Source organism: Molothrus ater, chromosome 4 (genome assembly GCF_012460135.2).
Source record: "Molothrus ater isolate BHLD 08-10-18 breed brown headed cowbird chromosome 4, BPBGC_Mater_1.1, whole genome shotgun sequence".
NCBI lineage: Eukaryota > Metazoa > Chordata > Aves > Passeriformes > Icteridae > Molothrus > Molothrus ater.
In genome coordinates, this window is record NC_050481.2 from 16130756 (window position 1) to 16157005 (window position 26250).

Here is a 26250-nt window from a genome sequence, read left to right on the forward strand (position 1 = left end):
CCAATATCCACAACCCACTTGGTGTTTGCCCCAGGTCATTGCCCCAGTGACTTGTCTATCAGTGGATGTCACAAATTCAAACTTCCCCCCAGATGATGGTTCTTTTTTCCCCATGCAGGTAGTTTTAGAAGGACTTCAGTTGTAAGGAAAGAAGCTGCTGAGAAGCATTCAAGTAACAACAGTAATGAACTCTCAAAACAGTTTCCAAGGAGCAACTGGAATCCCTCCTTTGTTGCCCTTCTCTTGAAGGCAAAGACCAGTGAGGAAAAGTAAGATATGATAAACTACTAATGGCACAGGGCTGCTTGTGTGGCAAAGCATTCGTGCTTCTGTCAGCTAATTCTGGCTGGAAAAACAAAAGGATCCTTTCTCTCTTGGGTTAACACACAGGGTCAGTTCTTTAATTAGAACTATAATGGATTAAATGTCAGTTTTTTCCCTAGTCTGGTACACTTCCTGCTAAAAATCAGATACCTATATAGAGGAAAATCCCTTTCAGCTGGAGCATGTCTTGGATGCTTACTCAGCAAGGCATCCCAGTTCTAAATAAAAAAAAAAAAAAGCCTCTCAATTTTTTGCCCCTGCAAATAATATAGTCAGCATAGAAAGAAAGCACACAGCAATTTTCCTTTCAAGGAACTAGGCTGCTTAATAATTTTACTTCTCATTTCTTCAAAGAAGGCATAAGGATTTTAAGTCATCTAATCATTTGAAGAATAAGATAAACATATTTCCAACCAGATTTTCCACAGAAATCAAGTTTAGGCCATCCCACAGCATAAGAACATCCATTTTTTTATAATGAGTTTTGAGCTGTGGGGTCTGTTTTGACCAAAGTGACCACACCAGGTGTCACAGAGAAGTTCCACCTGCTTACCAGAAAACAAACAACCTTCCAGTGTCCTCAGCAAGTGTCAGACTAGAGAGCATTCAATCTTTATTCAATATTCTATTCCTCAGCATTGAGACAAAAATCCAAGGAAATTCAGAGTACTTCTCAAAAGAGGCAAATGCCACCTTTCACCATACATGCATGATTTCTCAGCAACATCTGAATACTTTGTGTGTGCATGTGTTTCTCTTTTTTTGTGCAGATCTCTGCTTTTTTTGTTTGTGTGTGTGTGTGTTTGTCCTTTTTTTGAGGAAGGGGAGGTTAGGTCAGGTTAGTTTTCCTCTGCTTTTTTGTGTGTCCACCATTCAAAGGAAATTGGGTCTAACACACCATACCACAGATCATCATCATATCAGTGAGGACAAGCAGCAAAATCTGGAGTTGTTTACTAATCTGTGTTTCCCATAAGCTGTAATCTGAAGCAAGCTGTTTGTGCTCTACCTGCAGCACACTATACAAAACCTGTTCGTGTTTCTACATTGCTTGGCATGTACCTGAAAACATTTAAAAGAAGAATTTAACTGCCTTAACTGTGCTATCTGGTTACCATAACACTTTCTTTTGTTTCTAAAACCCAGACATGCCCAAACCCTCCGAACTCACTATTTATCTTCAAGCAGCTGCAGTGTATTAACTAGCTGTGTTTACTTACTTTGCCTGTATACAACTGATGTCTTGAAAATCTTCTGTCTTCAATTTACAGCTCCTTCACATAGGTATACTGCCAACATGGCTAATCAATTTACCTCTGCTTCTATCTACACAGAATTGATTTTCCTTCCTCAAACTATGGTGCTCTGTAAGATGCACAATTTTGCTGGTATGCTGGAGGGAATAAAATACAGAGTATTACTGAAAAGTGAAAAAGGCTTTTTCCTTTTTTAAGTCATGCTCTTGCAAGGCAACGGTCACCTCAGTTTTGGGACACTGGAACACTGTGGGCAACTATTTTGAAGAGTCAAAACCTTGAATAATAACCAGCCTCTGAATTTACTTCCACCACTTCAATGCGGAATGCTGTTAAATTAGCACTCTTACACCTTTCCTGACAGCACAAAAGCTTCAGTTCTGTCAAGGATTATTGGGACAGGAATATTGCCCTGGCCCTCAAATGACCACTCAAGGCTGATGGCATTTATTCACCTCCAAGGTACCCACAGAGCTTAAAATGAAAATTTTCTCTCAGAACAGTTTTGACTGTTTACAGTATCAGTAAACCACAGAACTACTTAGAATCCAATATCTTGCCTCCAACCTCAAGCCTGGTGGCAGTAAGCAGAGCAGGTTACACTGTTGTCAGAATGCTGCTGTAGCAGGGCAAACACACCCTCTAGAAAAGTGATGCGGTCTCAATGCCCAGGTGTGCTGAAAAACAAGGAGGGAGGGAAAAGAAACTCTTCACTATAGTGTGGAAACTCTCCAGAAAGGAGCCCACAGTTCTGCCAGATTTTTCAAACAGATACTGGAGAACAGAAGGACACTGAAAACTTAAAATGTGCGCAGCCTTTATGTCGTACAGGCAGCAACCACAAGGAATGATGGCATGGAAGGCCAAGAAAAATCAGTCACAGGGACACAAAAATACCCAGACCCACTGATCAGTGTACATTAGGTATGTTTTTATTTACAGAGATGCCTAATCAATTATAAGGTTAGACATCAAATAATTCAGCTTTTTTTTGTGTAAAAGTATATAAATATATACATAAAATTCTATGAAGTAAACATTATTAACTGTGATACAGTTAACATTCACTACTATCCTTATGCTAACAGGCATCTCTTAAAGCTTAAATGCTGATTTCAAGATACCCTCTATAAAATACCTCTAATTGTACTAGAAGGGCAAAAATTCTGTGCCATGAACAACTTTTCAAAAGAGACTAGTAAAAGGTCTTTGTAATAAAGTTTACAAGATAAGAATACTGCTTCATCCCTCCCACTTCCCCACCCTGAAAGAAACAAATACCCCAAAACAGTTGCAGAACTGCAGGAAGTAGTATAGGATTACTTTTTTCTTCTTCTTTACTTTTCTTTTTAAATTAAAATATTTTTATTTCTGTATTTCATGACATATTAAGGAATCTGCAAAAAATGCAGCTTTATTAAATATTGTTATACAAAAATCTCACATGTGCATCCATGGGGCTGAAGATTATAGTGGTATTGTATGAGCTATCTCTTTTCCTTAAAACTATATATCTTATTTGGAATGATGGAGAGACTTCATAGAAAAGGCATTGGACAGCAACTGAAGAAAGGGATTAGAAAACTATTGGCAAGACAAATAAAATGCTCCAAAGCCTTTTAATCTCCTTGCTTCCTTATTTTAAATGCACTTCTGCTTCAGTATTTTATTTGTCTCTCTGTTTTTCTTCATCCTGGAGTTTGTTCAGGACATAAAGGACAACTTGATAGCAGAAAATGTACTGATCCTGTAAGGAAAAGAAAAAATGTGAAAAATGCCTGCACACCTAAGTGCTCCCACTTGCACTTCACAGCTGCACAGCACTTTCAATACTAATTATGCTATTAAATAAAACCACCATCACCAAATCCCAAAGATAACAAAAGACCCCAAACAACAATAACAAAAAACCACACCAAAACAAAACAAAAAACCAAACAAAAAAAACCCCAAACAAACAAAAAAGCAAACAAAAAGGCCACAGTGGAAAAATACGCAACTTCAACTTAAAGCAAATACAGACACTCTTCTGCCACTAAAGATATATTTCATATGGGACATTTATCTTTCTTTCACACCAAAACCACCTAAAGGAGACTAGGCACTTTATGTAAGCAGAAATGAAGACTGCAAGAGAATTTCAAGGACTTGCATCAATGCCAACTAATACAGAACTCAGAGGACAGTGGAACTTCTTTCCTTAATCTGAGTGACAGAGGTGTGGGGGCTGGTAGATGTTTTGGGGTGTGAGGTGGGGATGGGGTGGATAGTTTGCTTGTTTGATTTCAGGTTTGTTTTTTTTTTTAACTATGACTTCACAATTCTTACCCATTCAAAGAAAAAGTGCTGATTTTAACAAGACCTTGTGATGACCATCTCTAAAGTTAATTAGCTCTAGATCCAGATTATTCCTAAAAGATTGAACTTCTGGATGAATATATTACCAAAATAGATGTCAAGACATATAATTGATTCCCAGCAGCTACAGTTAGGCCTTCTCTTCAGTTTATAATGCAACTTTAAACCAAAAAAGCTTAGCTAACCTCCTCTATAAATACAGGCTTTTGAAGATGAAAACTCACATTTTTTTAAGCACAGATCAAATCAGTACAGCATGTTAAAACCAGCTTGTGTTTATAAATGTTAAATACATCCTGCTACTCATCTGATTCAATTCTTGTGTTACAAATGTCACATTACAGTGCACAAAGACAACTGTTGTGTGCATCTTGAAGCTCTCTGGCACTCCAGGTGGTTCAGTGAGTGCCAGGGGAATGCAGACCCACCTCTGTCTGAACCATTCCGTGTCTCTGCAGACGCATGGTGCGCACCAGGTCTGAGATGTCGAACTGCCAAAACAAACAGCAAGGTAAACACTCAAAAAAGACAGACATGCAGAACAAAGGAACAGGCCCAGCATCAAACCAGGGAACAGAATTAGGTACATCAGTAATGAAACAAATAATTCACTACAGCCTATGTTTATCTAGTAGATAACCAGCATGTGCTGTCTCTGGGCAATCTGGATGTGGCCCTACACCAGACAGGCCCCCCTTTTCCAGTGTTCTTTCTGGACACAGGCTCTCTTGCTTACTCTTAGCTAAGTATGCAGAAAGAGAGTTTCAGAGATTCAGAGGGAGCTTAGAAACTCCACTGAGCTAAGCATGACACAGCTCATCTTCCTTGGAAATTCACCACAGTTTTGCTACCCCAGGCCGCTGAAGGACATAAACATAAGGAAGCTAGCACCCTCCTGTGGATCACCCTAGAAAGCAATCAATCCCTGGTTGTGCTGGAAAAGTCAATTCACACACCCCTTCCACCAATTGCCCAAGCCACCATGGCAACACCATTTTTCCCATGCCATGTGCCAGAAGTCCACTATGGTAGAAGATGATCTTGCAACATACTTCAAGTGGCGCCTGGCTGCTGAGGTTCCCTGAGCTAACCCACTGGATATTAGAGCTCTCCCCACCTGGGATCACCAGCAAAGAAACATAGTACTGCCAACAGCACGGCACACTGTTTGAGAGATTGCATGGATTCAGTGGAACACACTTCCTGCAGGTCGGGAGCACCCCTGGGCCGTCCCCTGGGATACTCACATCGAGGTCTCTGCTGATGAGCCCCAGGACCACATCTATGCAGATGAGGGTGCCCGACCTGCCGATGCCCGCGCTGCAGTGGGTGACGATGGGTCCTGCCTTGTGCACGTGCCTCATGTAAGAGATGAAGGTGAGCAGATCGTCTGGCTGCGAGGGCGTGTCGTGGTCAGGCCAGGCCACGAAGTTCAGGTGGGAAATGTGCCGCACTTCACCCGTCTGAGGGGCAAAAACAACACCATCGTTTGCACGTGGCAAGAATGAAAAGAAAGAAATGGAGTTCCCAAAGAAAAGTCTCAGAACAGAGGGATTTCCTCAGTGAAGGTGCTTTGTAATTCCATACAGCAAGAGCTAAACTGGAAATAACTAGTAAGTAATTTAAAAGTGTAAGGTTCACTGTGCAGACTGAGCTGATCACACAGAGGAGTCAACCAGCCAGGCTGAATTATTAGTGAATTAATATCCTCACATATGTTTCTGTAGCCAACGGGGACCAAAATTTAGAGTCTTATTAGTGTAATTAAATCACAGCCTGGCCCAAATGCTTTCTCCTGTAAAGGTCACAAAGCAGCACAAGCTGCCACAAGGAACAGCTGCCCAGTAATGATCTCTGGGCAAAGAGGAGAAGCCCTGGTTGCCTCTTGATGTAGACAATGCAAGTGAAAGCAGGAAAGGCAGAAGTATAAGGATAATATGGCAACACTCAGAAAAAACTCCAAGCATGCAGAATTAGATTCACTCACCTGAATCTCTTCGAGCTCCAGCACCCTGATGATGAAGCCCTTCAGCTGCTGGAGTCTCACAAGAGCGAGGCGCAGTCTGTCATTGATCATGGTGGTTTTATTGAGCACATCTGGCCAGTAACGCTGACACTTTATCTTTTCTCCCTCGACCTCCTGAGTCATCATGGCAATCACAGTACAGTTCTGCTCCCAAACCATTTGCCAGAAATCTGCCACAGTAGTAGGAAGAGGTCCTTGGCAGGCAATGTAAACGAACTCCTCGTTCCCCACGGGCATGCGAATGAAGCTGGCATTGATGTATCCACCTTCCACTCCGAGAGGGACTCTGGTGGTGTCATCTGTCACCCCCACACAACAGAGAGACCTCATGTTAGCTGTGCACATTATCTCACCCTCACACAGTACAGGTGCTGAGCCTTACACACCCATACAGCACTTATCTCCACAGATGCTTCCACAGCTTGCTTTAGAAGAAATAAATCACTTAAATACTTAAGACACTACTAAGTACTTTTAATAAAGAAAAAGATGTCTGCAGGAGAAATATAAATCAGCAGACAGGTGGGATAAGTGATTTGAACTGCAGCAATTCTGAAAAACAGAGGTTGAGTTTTTCTGACATAGAACTAACCTCTGTCAGTTCTTACTTCTCAACAGCTAACAAGCAGAATTTTATGGCAGGAAATTTACTGACAATAGTACACATATCTGTTTTTCCAATTCTGCATGGGTAAAACTGAAAAAACCTTATCTGGTTCCACATGTATACATCATTTAAGACATGAGATCTGCTAAAACAACTGAAAAATCTGTGAACATCCATCCCCACCTAACACAGCATTGTAGTATATTGTTCACTGATCTTAAACTGCTTCATAAATGCTTGCTTTATTTTCATCCTTACTAGGATTAGGAATCAAACCACCCCACCTCTGATCCAATCCATCTGACCATACAGGTGGTGACAGAATGTCAACTGTGAATTTCAAATGAGTTAGGACTTACAAGGAAGTATGTTTTTATATCTGTTCTTTCTCCTGTTCTCCTTTGCTTGTCCAATCAAACACTGATCCAGAGGTTTTAACTCCTGGAGGTTCTGAAAAGATGCAATTATGTGCATTAGGAAACACTGATTGGAAATAATAGCAAGATTGGTTATGTTATCAAGTTATTAACAAAGAGAATAATTAAAAATCAAATCCTAAGGTGGATAAGCAACATAATGCAATCACAGGAAGGAATCTTTTACACAGCCAAGAAAATGAAATGAACAAAAAAAACCTCGAAATCAAACCCTATACACTATCAGTAAATATTTTATCTCATTCTCTCAAAAAAGAGATCATGTAACATGGCTGACTTAAGACTTTGAAAAAACTGATTTCACATTCAGCAGCTGGACTTTACAGCCTTTGTCTATGCCTGTTTACATTATATTCACTTGGTAATTTACCAGAAACAAGAATGATGCAAAAAGCACTTATGAACTGAATTCAAATTGATCTCATCTCTCAGCAGCTTGTGGGAGAAGGGAAAGAAGTCTTTGGTGTCAAGTCTTTTCATCTCTTTTGAGCTTCCAATTAAAGAGCTGTGGAATTCAAGGCAGTGATGATCCAGCCATTCTATTTTTGTTTCATACTGGGAAAAAGGACTTTAGAGGACAAATAGTTACTCACTTCAATCTCTTTAGAAGGGACTCCCTGTTCCAGCAATCCACGCAACATCCTGATCACTGACTTCAATTTGGCTCCTGAATATTTGCCTCCAGGGAGCACATTCACAGTAGGGAGTGCAGAGATCTCTTCATTTGTCACTAGGGGGAAATCTAGCAGAAGATATAAATAAATAGCTAAAACCAGGGAAACATAAACTGAAGCTCACAGTTGGATTTGCATGTTGCTGTTCACCACTGCACTGCCTGTTTTCTCCTGAATGCCCCCATACACAGAGAGAACACAGCTCTCCTCTTAGTTTGGCAGGCAAATCAAATTAACTAGCAAAACCAGTAAGACACAAAATCAGCTCTGATGAATCCAGTAACTAGGGGGAGTATTTTCCTGAACTTCCAATAAATACATTGAAACAAACTTCAAGTGCATTTTAAACGTAAGTTCTTCACACAATAACCTACAAAAATGGATGGACATGCACAGGGATAATTCAGAACTCTCCACATTACAGCCTGTGACTTGTTTTTAGCACTAATACTCGACATGCATACGGCACATCTTACAGTTATCTCTTGGAAGGACATTTTTTTTCCAATACAGCTTGCCTCCCATCAGGCCTTCAGTGCTTCTCTGAAGCACAACAAAATTCATAAATCAAGTTTCTCTCTGGTACTGCAATTAGAAGTGTCTTAAATATACTGACTTAGTCTGAAGTATCACATGGATTACCCTTTCTTCTTTAAATGAATGCAAAGGACTGCTGTATATGAACTTCAGGAACTAACATTTCTAATGCTAGCTTAAAAAAAGTGAAGACTAAATTCTGCCAAGCACATCAAACTGTACAGATGCCACTCTGCCACATTAAGCAGCACTGGAAGAATGACAGTCAAGACAAAAGTAGTGCCTGATCTGAGCATGGGGTAGCTGGTATGTGAAACACATGATGTATCAATCTAATCACAGTCAAACATATATTTATTCTTGCAGCTTTTGTGAGACAGATACTGAGGAAGGAAGTATCTCAGCTAGTCGCAGCTTTCTACAACTACAAACACAACATTGCCAATACTTGTTCCTATTAACTCTCACACACTTACCACACAAAAATGTAGAGATCCTTCCCAGTGCATTGCTGAGCTGTTAGAATCCTCCTTATACCTGCCATGACACCCTCAAAACATATCCAGGACATCTCAAAATTCACTTCTGTTTATATAAAGTGACCCTGAAGTTTCCCAGTGATTATGCAAAATGTCCTTGCCTTTATTCACACGCTCCTGGCTGACTGATTCAATCGGCAGCTCGTCGCTTCCCCACGTGATCTCCTCCTCATCTGCCTGGCTCAAGGAAGGCTGTGGAGGGGATCTATGAGAGGACAAGGTATGGAAGTAAGAAATGACACCTAGAACCAACACATTTGCAACCTAGTTAATAAAAAACCCAAAAAACAAACTCCACCAGAAAGTAATTCATAGCTACAATTATTTCTGGACTGGACCCCTACACCAGTAATCTCAAAAATTTAACTTTTTTGTCCCCCCCCCCGCCCCTTTTTTTTTTACATCTCCAAAGGGAATCTGAAAAATATAACAGAGGAAAAAGAGCCAGGAATATACAAATCTAGCAATAACTACCACTGCAATCATTTTTCAAAGGCTAAGCAATTAAATAGCATCCAATAGCAGTTTTGTACCACTCACACAATTCACTACACTCGAGCATCTATTATCAATTTCAACTTTTCTAGCTTTGTTGAAGATACTAACGAATGTATTAAGTACTTTAGGTAATAATGTCACCAAGTCTCAAACTCAAACCTCCCACAAGCTTAACAACATAAAACCATATACATTTTCATTGAAATTTCACTTGGACTAAAATTATTCCACCAAGAAAAACAACCTTGAGAATATCTAAAGCTCAAAGCAGCTCAAAGGGACAACTAGCTAGTAACTTGGTCAGTCATATGCTTTGTGCTCCATGGAAAAAACAGTAAGCCATGTACAACAGTAAGCCCCAGGCATCCAAATGGGAGCTGATGGAGCAGGGGAATTCTGCATTTGAGTTGCAGTGGTCTAAAACCAGAATATGTAACACTAACAAACATTGTATAGATTTGAACTGAAGACAGCATTGACTGAATGTTTTCTTCACATCCAAGTACCCAGTTGTTAGCACAATGCAAATTATGTTATTTGGAGACATCTGAACACAGTTCAGTTACTTGCTACAACCACATATGAAAGGAACAGATAAAAGTAGGGTGTAGTAAACCACATAAAGCTGACTAGTATTCAGGAAAATTACAACTTTTAAAGTAAGGAACAGACCAAGAGAACAATTCAACAAGACATTGCACAGATATTTTATTTGGTTTGTTTTGGGGATGGTTTCTTGGTTTTTTTGTTGCTGTTTTTCTCTCATTCCAACATATTACACTTCAGACTTCCAGACTTCATAGGTTTGCTTTCAACCAACACTAGAAAAGAAATTTTACCTTTCTGGCACAGCTTTTACTTCACAATAATCTTCACAACCATTTACATGTGTTGCCTAGAAGAAGATGCATTTCAAAACACATTAAAAGACATAGTTGCAACATTCACATGCTGCAAATTTTAAACAATTAACAATTACTGGGACTATTTCTGAAGGGTACTAAGTTCAAAGCAGCACATAATGGAGGACTTTCCTCTTTTAGACATCTCATTAACCCAAAATAACAGAGGACGAGAACACTGAGCACTTGGAAAGATACTCTACTGTAACAAGGCCAAAAAGCTATATTAAAATCACTCCTAACTCTCAGCAGCAGTAGAGTCACCTAAGTTTCCCCAGCTGGCTTTTTTTGTTTCTAATACTTAGAAACCCTTTATGAGCTAAGCTTGATAGTGAGAACTTCTGCCTCAGAGCTGTCAAGCCACAGTTCCTATGCTGTGGATATGGAACACACCTCTAAATGACACACTCCTATTCACACCTTCCTCAGCAGACAATGAAGACTCTGCAGCACAGAGGAAGGCATTTCCATCCTTCTTTCAAGAACAACTCTAGAAAATAATTTCTACTTTTTAGGCCAACTTGCTTTTCCACTGCCATACTGGGACAATTTTACTTGTGGCCCTCCCTAGAGCACATTGACACACAGCCAGATTCCTAATTTGATTTTCAGCTCTACTAACTGGACAGAAAGCTGCAAGAGCCAGGATGTGCTGGAGAGACAAGAGTTCTGCTGATTTGAAACAAGAGACAAAACCCAGGCTTCCAGTGACTGATGTAAACCAGGACACACAATAACATAGAGTAAACCACATATAGAAGTTATTCAAGCTAATGAACTTATCCTAGCAAAAAGCAGCAGGAGTACAAATTTTAAATCCATATTTCCACATTTTGGACAGGAAGGTCTACATGGCACTCATTTTCACTGTGACCACTTCCCTTCTTTGAGCAGGAATCACTGAAATATTTTAGATTAAAAAGCTGAAGTAGCATTACCAAAGTAGTTTTATTACCACTCTTTTTGAAAAAAAAGCTGAGGGACTTCATATGATAGTGTAAAATAACTTTATGCTTTGTTCTCTTACGTAGGTAATTTATGATAATCATATGCTATTTAAAAATAAATGTTTACACATCATTTAAAGCTACTACCTACAGTGATGCTCTCATTTAAAGGACATCCACCAATTCTATGCCAATAAGGAAAAAACTGAAAGCACTTGCCAGCTTCTTGCCATCCTACCTCTGAAAAATCTTCAGGTAAAGATGACCCATCACAGTCTGTGTCCTCAGACTTATCTTCTGTCACCCTTCCATTCATCTCTGCTGAACAGGAAAATCAGGGGATACAGCATAAGCACACCAGAAAATGCCCAGGAGCCAGCCTCTCACAGATGTGGATCCTGTTCCACCTGCCTGGCACTGGACAGGGAATACAGGTGCCAGAATAACCAAGAAACACATTTTGAGGCCCTTTGCTACCAGAGTGCTGGAAAAGACTTCTTACTGCATAGGATAAACAGACTTTAGGTTTCTTTATTTTATAACTGGAACAGCTGCCATGTTATGTGAGGTTGTTTGCACAGAATATCTGTGTCACAGCATAACTGATGGACAGGCTGCAGCTACTGAGCTATCACATTCCCCCTGCCAGTGGCTCTTCTGCAATTCAGTTGGATTCAGACCAGCAGTAGGTCCAAACCAGGATTTTACGCACTCTTTGCAATAACAGAATGTAATTAGGACACGCCAGATAAAATCTGACTTGTATCTGTCTGCTGTGGAAGAATTCTGCTGCCATACCCTATGGATTCAATTCATCTTCAGTCACAAAGGACAGCCTACAGGAAACTGGAAGTACTGGAGCTCCAATGATATTCTTCAGCTGAGATCCTGGCACAGCCAGAACTTCAGTGATCCCTGACTTCTAATGCAATGACCAATGACAATAACCCAATGGCCTTGTAGTCATGACCTGAAATAATTACAATTTTGAAAAGTGTATCTTGGGTTTTAGAAGGAATCTCTACAGAAGCATCAAGCATCTTGCTTGAATTTTTGGAGCATGCATACAGAGTGTGACACCACAAAGGAACTACAAACCCTACTCCTCACTGCATTTGAGTTAATAACGAGTAAAGCTGAGGAGATGGAATGAAGCAAGAGAAAGGTGTACAGTCAGAAGGAGGTACTGAAAAAGAGCCAATCTTTCTAAAATAGACAAAGCAGGTTGGTGAATTGTTTGGTTTTGAGAGATCTCAACACATTTCCAAGTTGTGCAATCTGAAGTCAATGAAATACTGAAATGCTTCAGCACACCAACATGGCTGCAGCTGCAGGACCAGGTACTCAAACAATAGGAATTTCACTCAAGAGACAACTCTAGAATGGGAATAATTTTTCCAGATTACTTAAAGCAAAATTCAGATTTTTCAAACCAGAACCTCACTTATAACATCACATCTCGAATTCGTGGTAATCAGCAACTATTTGTCTGTGTTCAGCTTGGGAAACTTCCAGTTCAGATATCAAATCAAAGTCAATCAACTCCCCCTGTTGACAAATCAACTGCTTACTTGGCACCTTGTTTCAGAGTTTTGCTGTCATGGATGTTCTTTTCTAATGGCTCATATTACCTGGCAGGTGATTTTCTGTTGCAGCCTTCTTGAGATGTAGAAGACTCTGAGCCTCTGAAGTTGCATTATTCTGATTTAAGAGGTTCTGGGCTTCCTCATCTACAACATCCAACAGATACTGGACAACTTCATTGTGGTCATCCTCATCATAATACTCATCATCTGGAACCTCTGTTCCTGAAGACAAATAGTGCAAAATGACAAGTTTTCTCAGTACAGAATGGTTTGCAAGAACTAATTTAAAGGGGCAGACACAAGGCATTATTTCTAGCTGTTACCATGGCCTTCCTTTATTTCTCTCTAGCACAAAATCCAATTTCTATAAATCCACTTTCAACATCAACTAACTCCCACAAAGCAAGGCACAAGACTTGGAAATGATCTTCTAAAAGCAACTGCCAGCCTAGCATTTAATTATTTCAGCATATTCAACCATGTTGTGATTCTCTTGTGCAGGTACAATAAATGCAGAATGATGCAGTGTCCATCTCATCCCCTCTTACCTGATTTGTCAGTGTGTTTAGGAAAATCTGACATCTGGTTGGTAAATCCAAGGGAAGGTGCATCTTCTGCCCCTAAGAGGTTCCTCAGTGCTTTCGTGTGATGGATATTGTTTTCTGTATTTCCCTGAGAAGGTCCCAGGATGCCATTGCCATTGACCTGAGGAAGCAGAGAACAATTAACAAATTGTTACAAATTAACTCTTAAAGAGCCTGGCAGCTTGTTGAAGCAGCAAACAACCACTAAAAAGTTCTCACCTCTCCTCAGCAACAAATAAAAACCTCTATTCATATCATCTGAGATATCTGGGTGATGGGTGAGAAGTTTCACATTACAAGAGCAAATAAAAAAAATTAAAGCAACTAAGAAAAAAACCCACATGCTGATGAAGCAGCAGCTTCTACAAGAGAACACGTGGTAGTAGTTAACATTAATTTAATCCCTATAAAATGTATCCAAGCTTCAGTACTTTTGGTCCCACAACATCAGCATTTCTATGGAAAAACTAAGGGGGAAAAAAGAAAGAAAACCACCCAGCAAATACAATATGAAAACATCTGCAGAAACTGTGGGCTGAATGGAGTATTCTGGATGATAGCCTTACATCCTTCTCATAGGACAATTTGTCTTGCAACAAAGCAGTGCCAAAAGAAAGAGCAGATCAATTAAAAAAACTTGCATATTTATTATGATCACTGCTTATTCATGTCAATTGATAAGAGTGGGTTTGTATACTTTGATCAACAGATTGTTTCATTCATTTATTTAGTTTTATAAGTATTTGAAGTAGATACTTTTGTCTGGTTGATGGAAGAGAGGAGCATTTACCTTGGGCCCATAAGCATCAGTTGACGTCTCTGTTTTATCACAGGGATCACCACAGGAACAACCTAAAAAAAATGTGGGAAAAACAACAACTTTTTCTCTGAAATTAAATTAGCCCCCAGTGATTATTTTTATAAAAGAAGCAAGTATTATTTAATACTACATTACAACATGAGTAGCATTTCTGCCTGGTTTCTGTGCATTGCCAAACTTTTCTGTCTGAATGACTACACTTCATATAATGGCTTTTTGAATGTTCTATTTAATGTGATCAGAAAGCATGAATGCTAATATAAGTCACCAACTCAAAGCAAAGAGAAATGTAGATAAATAGTTTAACAAATTACAGTGGAAACGTGCACCTTTGAGAACAGTGTTGATTCCCTTTTCCTCAAAATGTACAAGATACAGCCCCACAAACACCTGTCATTGACTACTTTTTTTGTTATAAATATTATCTGACACCTGGGTCCTTCTTCAAAGGAGCTCTTCTGCTCTATATTAGAGAGAATTTCTAAACTACACAAGAAATTATATATAAAAACACGATTGGTGAATCTCTTGTCATGGAGCTTTTAGAGGAAAGATCAAGCAAACTCCTGTTGGAGCTAGACACAATAAGCTGGACTAGGATAGTATCGTATGGTCCATATCAGTTCCTTTATTTTTATGAACAGGTGAATTTCACTTGCTATAAGTAAGCCCACAAATCTTACCATTAGCTTTCATTGGCCATGGAGTTGAGTTCTCAGGGCTTTTGGATTTTGGGAACACTGCATGACCATCTCTGTGAAAATAAATATTTACAGGAGTATTTATTAAAAAAAAATAAGTAAATCACTGCAATCATCTGATATTTAAATAAATAGTACTACTTGTAAAACTGCTAATTATTCCCAACCAACTTCGTGCCATTTGCAAACTAAGTGAGGACACATCCAATCCCCTCTTCCAAATCATCAGTAAAGAAATGGAACTGGACTGGCCCCAAAACTGAGCCTTGGGGAAACCCTACTAGCACCATTCACCATCACTCTCTCACTCCATCCAGGTTTTAACCCAGTGAAAAGCATCTCTCCAAGGCATGGGCTGCCAGCTTCTCCAGGAGAATGCTGTGGGAGACAGCATCAAATACTTCACCCAATCCAGCAGACACATCCACAGCCTTTCCCTTATCCACCAGATGAGGAGCTTATCATGAAAGTAGATCAGCTGGGCCAGGCAGGACCTGGCTTTCCTGAACCCCTGCTGGCTTGATCCCCTTGTTCTGTACGTGCTGTGTGGTCACTCAAGGTGATCTGTTCTGTAACCTCCCCTAGCACTGAGGTCAGCCTGACAGGCCTGTAGCTCCCTGCATCCTCCTTCCAGGCCTTCTTGCAGATGGGTGTCACACTGCAGTCAACTGGGACCTCCCCAGTGAGCCAGGACTGATGACAAATGATAGAGAGCGGCTTGGTGAGCTCTCCTGCCAGCTCCTTGCATATCCTTGGATGAATCCCATCCATCCTCACAGAGGATCCTCACAGATGGATGGGGATTCATCCCATCCTCACTGTGAGTGTCCAAGTGCCACAGCAGGTCTCTGACTAATTCCTCCTGGATAGCAAGGGGTCTATTTGAACACTTGTAGCTCATAGCTGGACACAACCTTGGTTCCCAAGAAGCACAAAGCACAGCAAGTACGACATACCCTTGTGCTCCACTGCAGCACAAAAGCTGTGAATTTACAGACCCTTTCTGTAGAGTCAGTCCTCAGTAACATGTGGTGGTTCTTGTCACACCAGGAACAGGTTTTACTCAGACACTCTTAGATATACTCATACAATCATGCAAGAAAAACAAAAAGTACAGGAAAGCATCTGCTTCCAGAACACACCTGGTTGCTTTGAGCACCACTGTTGGAAGGCATGTTTCCAGCATTCTTTTGGCTTCTTTCAGAGTCATTCCTTGTGTGCTTACTCCATTAATGTAATGGATAATATCTAGTACATGGAGACTCTCCTCTCTGGCAGCAACCGATTTGGGGAGAATGTCACTAATATACACAGCTTGATAAAGGCTGTCATGGCCTCCTGATAAGGACAAACCTTTGTGGGGAAAGAAGGGGAAAACAATAAAAATCAAGGTTTCTTTGTAACAGAAGGGGAAGGTTTTCCTTTAGGGCAAAAAGCATATTAATTCCGTGTCACCTAGCTCCTCCTTATGGCACATCAGTGTGATGTCAGGCAGCAAATGAGGCAACACTGGCATCTTTGGTAACTCCAGAACACGCCCCAGTACTAATCTGACAGTCCTGGGGGCAGCTCGCAGAAAGTTGACAGCATCAGTATGGCTCATGTTGGTGACATCAATGTCATTCACCTGCAAGGAACAAACCAACACAGGTGTCCTTGTTAGACGCCAAGTAAGACAGCATTATTGAGGAAGCATTCATCGCTGTTCTCAAGTGCTATTGAATCATGACTCTCAGAAGGTGCTATCTTTGTCCTTTAACGACATTTGACTTAGCCTACAACACAGTTAACTTTTTTTTTTTGACTCAAAGTTGTCCTTTTTGTGCAAGGCCTGTACATGAAAAGGTGAATTCTCTCACTTTTATGAGTCGGTCTCCAGGCCGCAGTCTCCCATCGCTTTTGGCAGGATCCTGAACAATGTCATGCACGTAGCAGCCAACACTGTCATTACCTTTGGTCACTGTAAAGCCCAGACTGCCCTTGTCTGACTTTGTCAGAGTCACTCGGAGCTCCACTTCCTAGGGGGACAAAACAGCACCTTACAAACATGCAATCAGAAGAAATAAGAACATTTTACTGAATTTAAGACAACTGATTTACCTACTGATTTAAGTGTGACACAAGCCTGGAACAAGACATATTTCTTATCAGGCTCAGCTTAGTTGCTTCAAATAAGTATCTCTAATGAGTTCTAGACAGAACCAAATAATATTTTACATGGAAATAACATGGGGCCAAAAGTCTATGAATTAAACAAAATATTGAAGGCACACATCAAAACTCACACCTTATTTTACCCTAATCTAGTTGCCATATATAAGAAAGGCTCTGTATTTTTAAATATCTCAACACATCCATAATTATTCAGAAGAAAATAAGTGAGCATATTTTGCTACAGTGGGACACAAAACTATAGAGCTTTCTGGAAACTGAAGACATGCACGTGCTTTGCCCACTTTAATTTGCATTAATTTTTATTTGAAAGATATGGATCTGTCTCATTTGCATTAAAAAAACACAGAGCACCAGAAAGGATGGAGAAAAACTTCTGAAGTAGGGATTAAGAAAAATACAGTTTCTTGTCAAAATGGAGTATTGGCTACTTATAACATGGAAGACCCTCACAACTGGGATGTATCAAGATTCAATTTCAATTTTTTCAAATATTTGAACAGATTACATGATGATATGGAAGTCCCTTTGATACACAAGACATTTCTGTGGTGTCAAAACTTTCTCAGAAGAGCCTCAAAAATAGGCTCCATCTTGCAGCACAGCAGAAAGTCTTTGGGATTCATATTTATAAATGCAGCAAAGAACAGGGTATCCTGATGCCCTTGATGCCTCAATTTATCCTCTGACCTCTGAACAACCACCTAAAACTAAAAGAGCAGAAGCAAGGTATCTGCCATTTAAGCTTCCTCTAAGCACAAGGTTGAGAGGTAGGTAAATATTTAATGCCAAGGTTTCCAGGATGAAATGACCCATGAAATGAACATACACACATCCAATATGTACACATGGATGCCTCCACATCCACAGAGGGAAATGTATCAACTCTTCAAGAGTCCACATGGAAAATACCTGCAGACACTGGTACGAGCAGCTGCCACTGATTACAAATGGCAATGTATGTGCCATTTATTAGGCACACACACAGAGTAGTGCAAGTATAACCTACAGCTATCCCATTTGTAAATTAAAGTGCCTAATTTCTATCCACTCTCAAAATCATGGCTAAAACAACCACAGCAAGACATTCATGCTCCTGAAAGACAGAAATAGTGTATTACTGGCTCATATTCTTCAGCATTTTTTTCCAGTTGGGTGAGTAATGAATCTATTTCTCCCAGGTGTGAAGTCAGCTCAGAGACAGGAGTAGCATAACAGTCATTTATTAACATGGATGTGGTAACATCAGGTACAGTTCTACAGGTGGGGATCACTGGCAAATCCAAAGGCAGATCACTACAGATAAAGCAGAAAAAAAAAAGAAAACAGGAGTAAGTACAATGTGGCTGTCATTCATAAATTAATACATGAACCAAGATTGACTTTATGTAAATCTAAAAAGCAAACCAGGAGAAGCATTTCTATGAATAGGTCCAGTTAACTACTTTATAAACATTTCTGCAGGATGATGAGGATCATTATCAGCAGCATACCTGTCCTCCAGCTCTGCCTTGCCGGGAGCCTCCTGATCAGGATAGAGGATGGTGCGGACAGCGTCCCTCTGGCCAGGGTGTGCCTCGTACTGAGCCTGTGCCCGTGCCTCAGCTTGCCCTGAGCCCTGGTACAGTGCTGAACTCCAGCCCAGGCCCACCTGGGCTGCTGACTCCATCACCTCCTCATCACCACTTCTGCTGCTGTCACTGTAGCTGTCTCTTCTGGAGGGAGATTTTAGCCTTTTCTTGCTCAGATCAGTAGTTTCATTTTCATCTGAGCTGTCGCCTTGTTCTCTACTTGATGGACCAGAAACTTCTCTGCTGACCTCTGGAAAAACTTGTTGGGGCGAATGGATGGGGGTCTACAAAAGCAAAAGCATTTCATTCACAATAATCTGGTTCTTATGACAAAAGAAAGTTTCAAGGACCGCATAAAATTACCAAAAAACAAGGAGTCAGTGGTTACTGACTGAACTGTTGAAACACATCATAGCAGAGTTCCAAAAAGTTCAATGCAACCTGGCCAAGACAAAGTGTGCAAAACTCTGAAACTTATGCTGCTAAAAACCTTTAAATTCTTTAAAGGAAAACAAAAATACTTTAGCTTCAGAAAGCTTACTGACAGATTCTTTTAAACTATGCCCAGCAGTCTTCTATGCAACTACCATGAAATCCCTTCCAACCAGAAGCTGAGGCTCACAGAGCTACTGAAGTCAAACCAACCTCACAGAGCAGGGAATCAGAAAAGCTGTCAACCAAAAAGCAACAGTAACAGACTACAAAGACTAAGATAATTTATGCCAAATGGTGACCGTTAACCAAGTTATTAACCACCACCAGACTGAATAACAATTTTGCCAATTGTCACATGCATGAACACATCAATCTGTGATAATGTAAAGAAAAATTTTGGCTTTCCTCTTCTTTTAATATGTGCACTGTTTCATTAAAGTTCCTGCTAAAATTTGATGAAGTTCTAATAAAGTTCCTGCTATTCCCCATTACAAACATGTCTATTATAGGAATAGTTATTTATATTATTAGTTTGCTCAGTTGCTTATCTCTCACTCCAATCGTAACTTCACTTAAATTTGTATTTGTCTATTTAAACTTCTCTCATCAGACTTGAATGATTTCATTGTTTGAAAGTAATGTTAAAGTAACTCAGAATCACAGAATCAGAGTATCCTGAGATGGAAGAGACGCACAAGGATCATCCAAGCCCAATTCCTGGCCCTGCACAGGGCCTGAGGTGCGAGGACAGCCTCAAGAATCACACCCTGTGCCAGAGAGCCTTGTCCAAACACTTCTTGAACTCTGGCAGGCTTAGTGCTGTGATGAATTCCCTGGGGAACTTAAACTGAAGACCTGTCTCCATTAGTTTTACACTTTCCTGTATTATGGAAAGCCTAATATTCAGGCAATTTGTCCTCAACACTCTCTTTTGTTGAAACACATTTCATTTCCACTTCTTCAAGTATCCTAAAATGGCCTTCTGTTCTTTCAATTTATTTACTGGAGCATTTTGAAAATATTCTTTGGGTCACCTCTAATTTCCAGGAGGTAAATATGACAATATTTTCCCTGTTTTTACATACATCGACACCAAATTGATGTTTTGCAGAATATCCTTCACAGAAATATCCAATTTCTATCTGATGCCAACTTCAAAACATTGGGCTGCAAAGAAATCTCTGCTCCAGAAACACTGTTAAACCAATTTCTCATGCCTTAGGTCACAAAATGGAGGAAAAAAGCTTTTGAAGGCATACATTCCTTTAACAGTGCACTCCTAAGGGATTCATTCCAAGAACTACATTTCTGTGAGCACTCTCCCCATTATTCCATCTGCATCTTGCAGATGGAATAATGAAGATGGAACTAACCCATCCACCCACCAGATCGAATAAATGAACCTTAAATAGCAAATTATGTTTAAAAAAATCCCATTCCAGACACCTTACCAGCAATGAAGGGTCAATGTCTGGTAGTATTCCAGATGGTGGCCGGCAAAGGAGAAGAGAGACCTCTGGAGATGTTCCCCTCAGAGCAGAGATGACTTCCTGTGGCCACAGAGGGATTCACTGTCAGATGCAGACTTGCAGGGCTACCACAGTATCAGTTTCACTATTATGGGTACAAACCTGCTGGGACAAGCCCTTCAGGGACGCCCCGTTCACCTTCAGGATGACGTCCCCGATCTCAATCTGCCCGCTCTCTGCGGCTGGCTGCCCAGGGAAGAGCTTCTTCACCCGCACAATCGTCGAGCCCAGCTGCTCTGGGGTCAGGTTGTCCTCACGGCAGAAACTGAACCCGAGGCCTGAGCTGTTCTTCAGGAGTTTTACCTCAAACGTGTTCTCTGTAACAGAAACATGAACTGTGGGTGTACCAGCTGTGGGTTCCTCTGGGTCTGGATTGAAGGCACTTGAGATGGTAGTTCATATTTGGACTCAAGTGTTTATTATTTCTTATCAGTAAAACAGTCTCACTACTGTGAGTTCAGCAGCTTTTCATTAGAAGGCACAAAATGGCCAACAATCTCTTGTTACAAGGTCTTTTAAGACTAAACTATCCAATTAAGAACTGACACCTAGATTATTTTCCCTTTTAACCCAAAACCTGATCCCCATAAGCCCGCAATGCAGACTTTTCAGCCCAACTACAAAATGCCACCCAAACCCAAGAAGAAGGAAGAAGAAGAAGCATGAAGAAGAAATCCAGGATGACACCCTGTGCCCTCCATCTTGCTTCCATCCACAACATACTAAAAATCCCAAAACCTAAATTTCTCATCAAGTGAGACACATACACTACTCTCTATAATCTATTTCACACTTTTGTGGATTCCAGTCTATCTTGAAGTCTAGGAAACTTTCTCCATGAATGAGGGTCAAAGTCAGTGCTCCCCTGGGTGTCAGGACACCCCAGAGTACCCAGAGAAATAATCCCGGTGCCCTGGGTTTCCACAATTAATTTATTATTTCCTATAGCACATGGCCATGGAAAGAGTGTCTGGTGCTCATATTCCAGACATGACAATGTGCAATCTCCCCCTCACATGGTTCTTTCACTGAGTTGAACAGAAGTGTTACCCAAAAGATCCCTCCAGGTTAAAGAGGACAAAAAGCTGATCACGACTTCTCAGTCAGCTTGCTTGGCCAGACAACATCAATGTGCAGGAAGGCAGAGTGTCTCCAAAGGACTTATTCCCTAGGAAGTCTATTAAGAAACCTTTCAAAGCACAGAGTGACTCAACTTTTCCAGCCACTGATCAGGCATTAGTGAGAGCAGCAACTGGAGCTCCTGGCAGACAGGTCAGAGCCCATGCAAGAAGACCCAAAGGTATCTGCAGGGGTTCTGCCATCTGGGTAGGCTTCCCTTCACTTGCACAAGTCACCAGCAGGAGAGGCTGAATTATGTCAACCTCTAGTCAGGGGCACAAATCCTTCTCTCTTCATCTAGCTCTTGATGTCTTCTCTCTTCTAAGACAGGAGCTGCAGACCCACAGAAGCACTCATTTATATATAAATATCTAAATTCCCCTTGGCACCCCTTAGCAACACCAGATACAGCAGCACCTCCTAACTCCAAACTTGCTACAGCCTTGGCATCTAAGGTGACACTAGGAAAGAACATGAAACAGTGAGAGAGGAAAAAGTTAACAGTAGTTAAACAAAGTAACCAAGATGTGAAAGGAAGTCTTTAAAAGAAACACAACAGCACAAAAAGAAAGAGACTGCATTATGTGCAAGGGCTTGGTATAGATTCTTACCCACTCTATTTCCATCCTAAGAAGTAAAGAAAATCTTATGAAACTAGAGGATGCTTTGACAGTTAAGACAATTGTTCTGTGGGAGCTGACCTGCAGTGACAAAGCTGTAATCTTTGGCATTTGAAGAATCTGCTGCTGGCTTCTCCTGTGGCTCACACTGCCCCACCTGATTTGGGAGCGTGCACTGTGGTGTCACTGGAGCATGAGCCTTGGCCCCTGATAGCTGACCCTTTTCCAACAGCAGGTGCACCACCTAAAGAGATGAAACATTCTCCAGTTAACTGGCAACAGAGATAACACAGTCTAGAGTATGTGTTTCCTTCTAACTTCTCAAGAGTCCATACTTTTACAGCAGCAAGTGTTATAGACACTTTCCTCCCCATATACATCCTCCAATTACTCCTTATTTTTTAAGGGCTGTTAAATGACAACCTCCAAAATACACTAATGGACTTGCAAGATACTTGCCAATAGAGTAAGAAAGGGTTTTCTTACTATAAAGTTGAGGGTGTTAAGAGGTGTCAAAGATAGTGTCACTTGCACATTTGTACAGGGAATTAAGTTAAAAGCATTTTATAAAGTGAACACAAATAGCAGTTCTCAGCAGTTCTGAATGTGTACACTCAATGGCTATTTTCAGGTGTGCCGGGAAGCCAAAGAGTCGAAGAAAGCAAATCTAAAGTAACCATGACAACACTGGGGAGGATTCCAGTCTTGAGGTTCCTTCACCTCTTTTCACTGATAGAGAACTGGTTTACCACAGACAGGAGTGGAAGCAGCAGCCACTCACCTGGCCTGTGTTTCTCAGGGTTTCAACAGCTTGCTTATGGGTAGCTCCTTCCAAACTGATCCCATTGACAGAGAGCACGCGGTCACCTACATTAATAATTTAAGAAAAAGTAGGCAGAGCATCACCTATAAAACATCTATGATGCACAGAAACTTTCAAGTCTGAGCTAACAAGGACAGTTATTTAAGGAAATTCTCCCTCCCTTCCATATTCTGAGTCAAGAAGAGAACTTTGCAAACAAACTATATGATTCAAATCAAAGGTCTTTTCCAATCTAATGATTCTGTGGGATAATCCCATGTCAAAACTAGTATTAACCACCAGAGTGACAGCCTGCCAGAAAGCTCAGACTCTTTATTCAAAACAAATCTTAGTCCACAGCAGGAATGCTCACTTCAGTGAAGAATGTGGCCTGGCTTACTAACAAGAAGAGCCATAACAATTACAGCATTTTCTGTATTGAGTTGTCGGGCGTGCCAAGCAAGAAGGCCACAAATAACACAAAGCCCTCTCTCTCTGTGCCTGGAACAGAGAAGCATTCTCCATTAACATAGGCTGCTTTAGAGAACAAAAATCCCACAAGCTATCTCCTATTTTTCCCTTCCACAGCCTCAGCATTGCTGGTTCTGCAGTTGCTCTACATTAGTTTTTTAATCTTCACCTGCAGAATTAGCTAGCGAGGCAATATTTAAAATGACAACTGCAACAGCTTGGAAAAACAGTTCTTCTTCCCAGTAAAAAAGGTGCAAGGACAGGAGGCAAACAGAGTGCTAGTTTCCAGGCCACAGGATATTGTCAAGTCCCCCCAGACAGTCCTCTGCCCTTTTTTCACATTAAGAGTCTCCACTGAAAGAATGGAAATCCTACCTTTTTCTATTCTGCCATCTGCTTCAGCTGCTCCCTTGGGAATAATTGCTTTCACATAAATACCACCATGCCTTATGCTAGTATTTACACCACCCTAAACAGAAAACAAAAATAGGATTGTTAGTCTTTTTGCAGTTAGAAACTTAGTAATCAAACACAGTGTGACACAAGGAAAACTGTTCTTAGGAAGCATTTGGGCTACTGGCATGTAGAAAAAACAGAAAAACTATCAAAACCAAAGTGTTACATCAAGCATGTTCTGTGCAGTCATGCAATTTGCTATGAATGAAGTTGGGATGGGAAGACTGTAAAAACACAATGCATCACAATGCAAATGCACAAAACACAAACAAATGTCCTTCAGCAGAAACATGTCTGCATTTTGTTGGACTTCACATGCTTGCATGCACACCAAAGCTCAGAGATGTGCAAGAGCACAGCATGCCAAAGCAGGAGATGCACAACCATGCAGTGTCCTACTCCAACACAACTTCTCTGATGTAACTGGAGATTAGGGAGCGCTGCTTTCTCTCAGTTCAGACAAGTTAGAAGGTCTAAGCTGCTCAAGCTGAACTGACATTGTTTCTGGAAGGCCCTGGCCTTTCTGCTGATTGCAGAGGGGGTAGGACTAGATGGTCTTTAGTTGTCCCTTCCATCCTAAACCATTGTGTGATTCTGGCTCACTGTGCTCCACAGACTTGGAGGGAAGAGGAAGACTAACAGTGTGTTAATGCTCACTACCAAAGCACCCAGGTAACCCACAGCTAACTGCACACCTCTCCTCACCACCACTGCACAGTAAAACAATGAAGGGGCAGAATGGGGGCTGGAAAAGCAAAGGGCAGTGAAGACACTGCCTGGTCACCCCTCAAGGGAAATCTCTGCATTGGCTGGCATCTTCTAGCATCTCTACAAAGCCAGTGCATGCACACAGCAGGTCTAGTGCTACTCAGTAAGCAACCCCTGCTCAACCACTGCTCCTCCAACTCTCTGAAGTAATGGAACATGACTTTTAATAGAATGGGATGCCAAACTAAGAATTTCCTTCTGCTCCTCTTACAATCCTAGCCATATATATGGAAACAGCACTAGGCTTCCAAATAATTCCTCCACCAAAAATAGCTGAATATTAAAATACATTAAAATGTGCATTTTAATACAGGAACAGATGCAGTGGAAAATGTATGTAAATTATTCTCATCTTCCCTGAAGTGCCACTCTGCAGTATGACAGGCCCTAAATATAAAACTACCTTCAAAATCTTACAGCCTGAAGAGATATCAGTCTTAAAAAATATGGTTATGCCTCATATTACAAGAAAGTAGTGTCAGCCAGGTCTTATCTGGGTTTATGTAGTCTTTTGCTTTCTGCCTTTTTTCCAGCAGAGGGAGAACACTGAACATGGTGAATGTGACTGAGTGTGCACAGATACCCTTAAATAACACTACTCCTTCCACTGCCTGCAGTGCCAGTCTGGGAGGGTCTCACTTCCTTCCTTGCAAATATGCCACAAGATTAGGTAGCAAGGGACAAAGACCATCTTGCCTTTTGTACTCACAAAGCAGCATCTGTGATAAGAGTCTATTAGGACTTTGGGGCTCCACCATAAAACAAAAAACAAGAATTACTTAAAGGGCAGATGACAAGAAAATTAATATAAATTAATAGTATTACTTTTCAGCTTTGGTAAGATTAACCACACATCAATAAATCTATAAATTAAAGTGATTCCAGAAAATATTTTGCTTCCTTGTAATTTAGCAATTTAATGGGTTGCTGGGAGTAGAGAAAAAAGAGAAAACATCTAAAAACCTTGTCAAACAGTACCGTGACACTTATTCCCAAGCCGTTATCTTTTTTTGCTAGTTCAACCTCAAAGATATCTCCAGGTTTAAGAAGTGTTGTAGAAACCTTTTTAGAATTCACTTTGTTTGCTGTATTTGATGAGGATGAATCCTTTATTTACAAAAAAAAAAAAAAAAAGAGAGAGAGAGAGAAAAAAAAAACAAACAAAACAAAAAGAGACAATGATTTGCCTTTTGCCTTTGGAACAGATGCTTACAGCTAAGACCCTGAAGGGTGGGGGTTTGAGTCAGACACAGCCACAAGGAGTCCACCTGGCAAAGTACCAATTAGCAAGACTCAAGGCTCACAGCTTCAACTCTTCCATTCCTGCCATTGAACAGGTTTAGCACAGAAATATGCTTGGCCTTTAGCAGCCAAGTCTTTACTCTTCAAGTGAGCTGGTTACAGAACACAAACTGCAGTACCTCAGCAGTTCAGCAGCCTAGAGTCTGTTGGACTAATTAGCATGAGCTGCCACAATTTAATTGAATAACCTCCATCAGATGAACAGAGGA

General features: G+C 40.7%; 1 protein-coding gene across 1 annotated transcript in view; it reads right to left on the reverse strand.

The window, feature by feature from the left end:
* Positions 1–2490: 2490 nt before the first annotated feature.
* Positions 2491–26250, reverse strand: part of PTPN13 (protein tyrosine phosphatase non-receptor type 13) — a 112598-nt gene continuing 88838 nt past the window's right edge. Inside the window, exons 25-48 of the mRNA XM_036382389.1 lie at positions 25718–25846; positions 23891–23984; positions 23024–23109; positions 22324–22486; positions 20606–20820; positions 20426–20524; positions 18462–18823; positions 18090–18264; positions 16656–16814; positions 16252–16423; positions 15939–16149; positions 14779–14849; positions 14066–14127; positions 13240–13396; positions 12737–12913; positions 11344–11426; positions 10096–10151; positions 8860–8963; positions 7602–7750; positions 6931–7021; positions 5926–6263; positions 5186–5401; positions 4367–4429; positions 2491–3327 (exon numbers count right to left, since the gene is read on the reverse strand). Of these exons, the coding sequence (XP_036238282.1) occupies positions 3247–3327; positions 4367–4429; positions 5186–5401; positions 5926–6263; positions 6931–7021; positions 7602–7750; positions 8860–8963; positions 10096–10151; positions 11344–11426; positions 12737–12913; positions 13240–13396; positions 14066–14127; positions 14779–14849; positions 15939–16149; positions 16252–16423; positions 16656–16814; positions 18090–18264; positions 18462–18823; positions 20426–20524; positions 20606–20820; positions 22324–22486; positions 23024–23109; positions 23891–23984; positions 25718–25846 (3513 nt within the window). The 3' untranslated portion in view covers positions 2491–3246. The remainder of the gene's footprint in view (positions 3328–4366; positions 4430–5185; positions 5402–5925; positions 6264–6930; positions 7022–7601; positions 7751–8859; positions 8964–10095; positions 10152–11343; positions 11427–12736; positions 12914–13239; positions 13397–14065; positions 14128–14778; positions 14850–15938; positions 16150–16251; positions 16424–16655; positions 16815–18089; positions 18265–18461; positions 18824–20425; positions 20525–20605; positions 20821–22323; positions 22487–23023; positions 23110–23890; positions 23985–25717; positions 25847–26250) is intronic.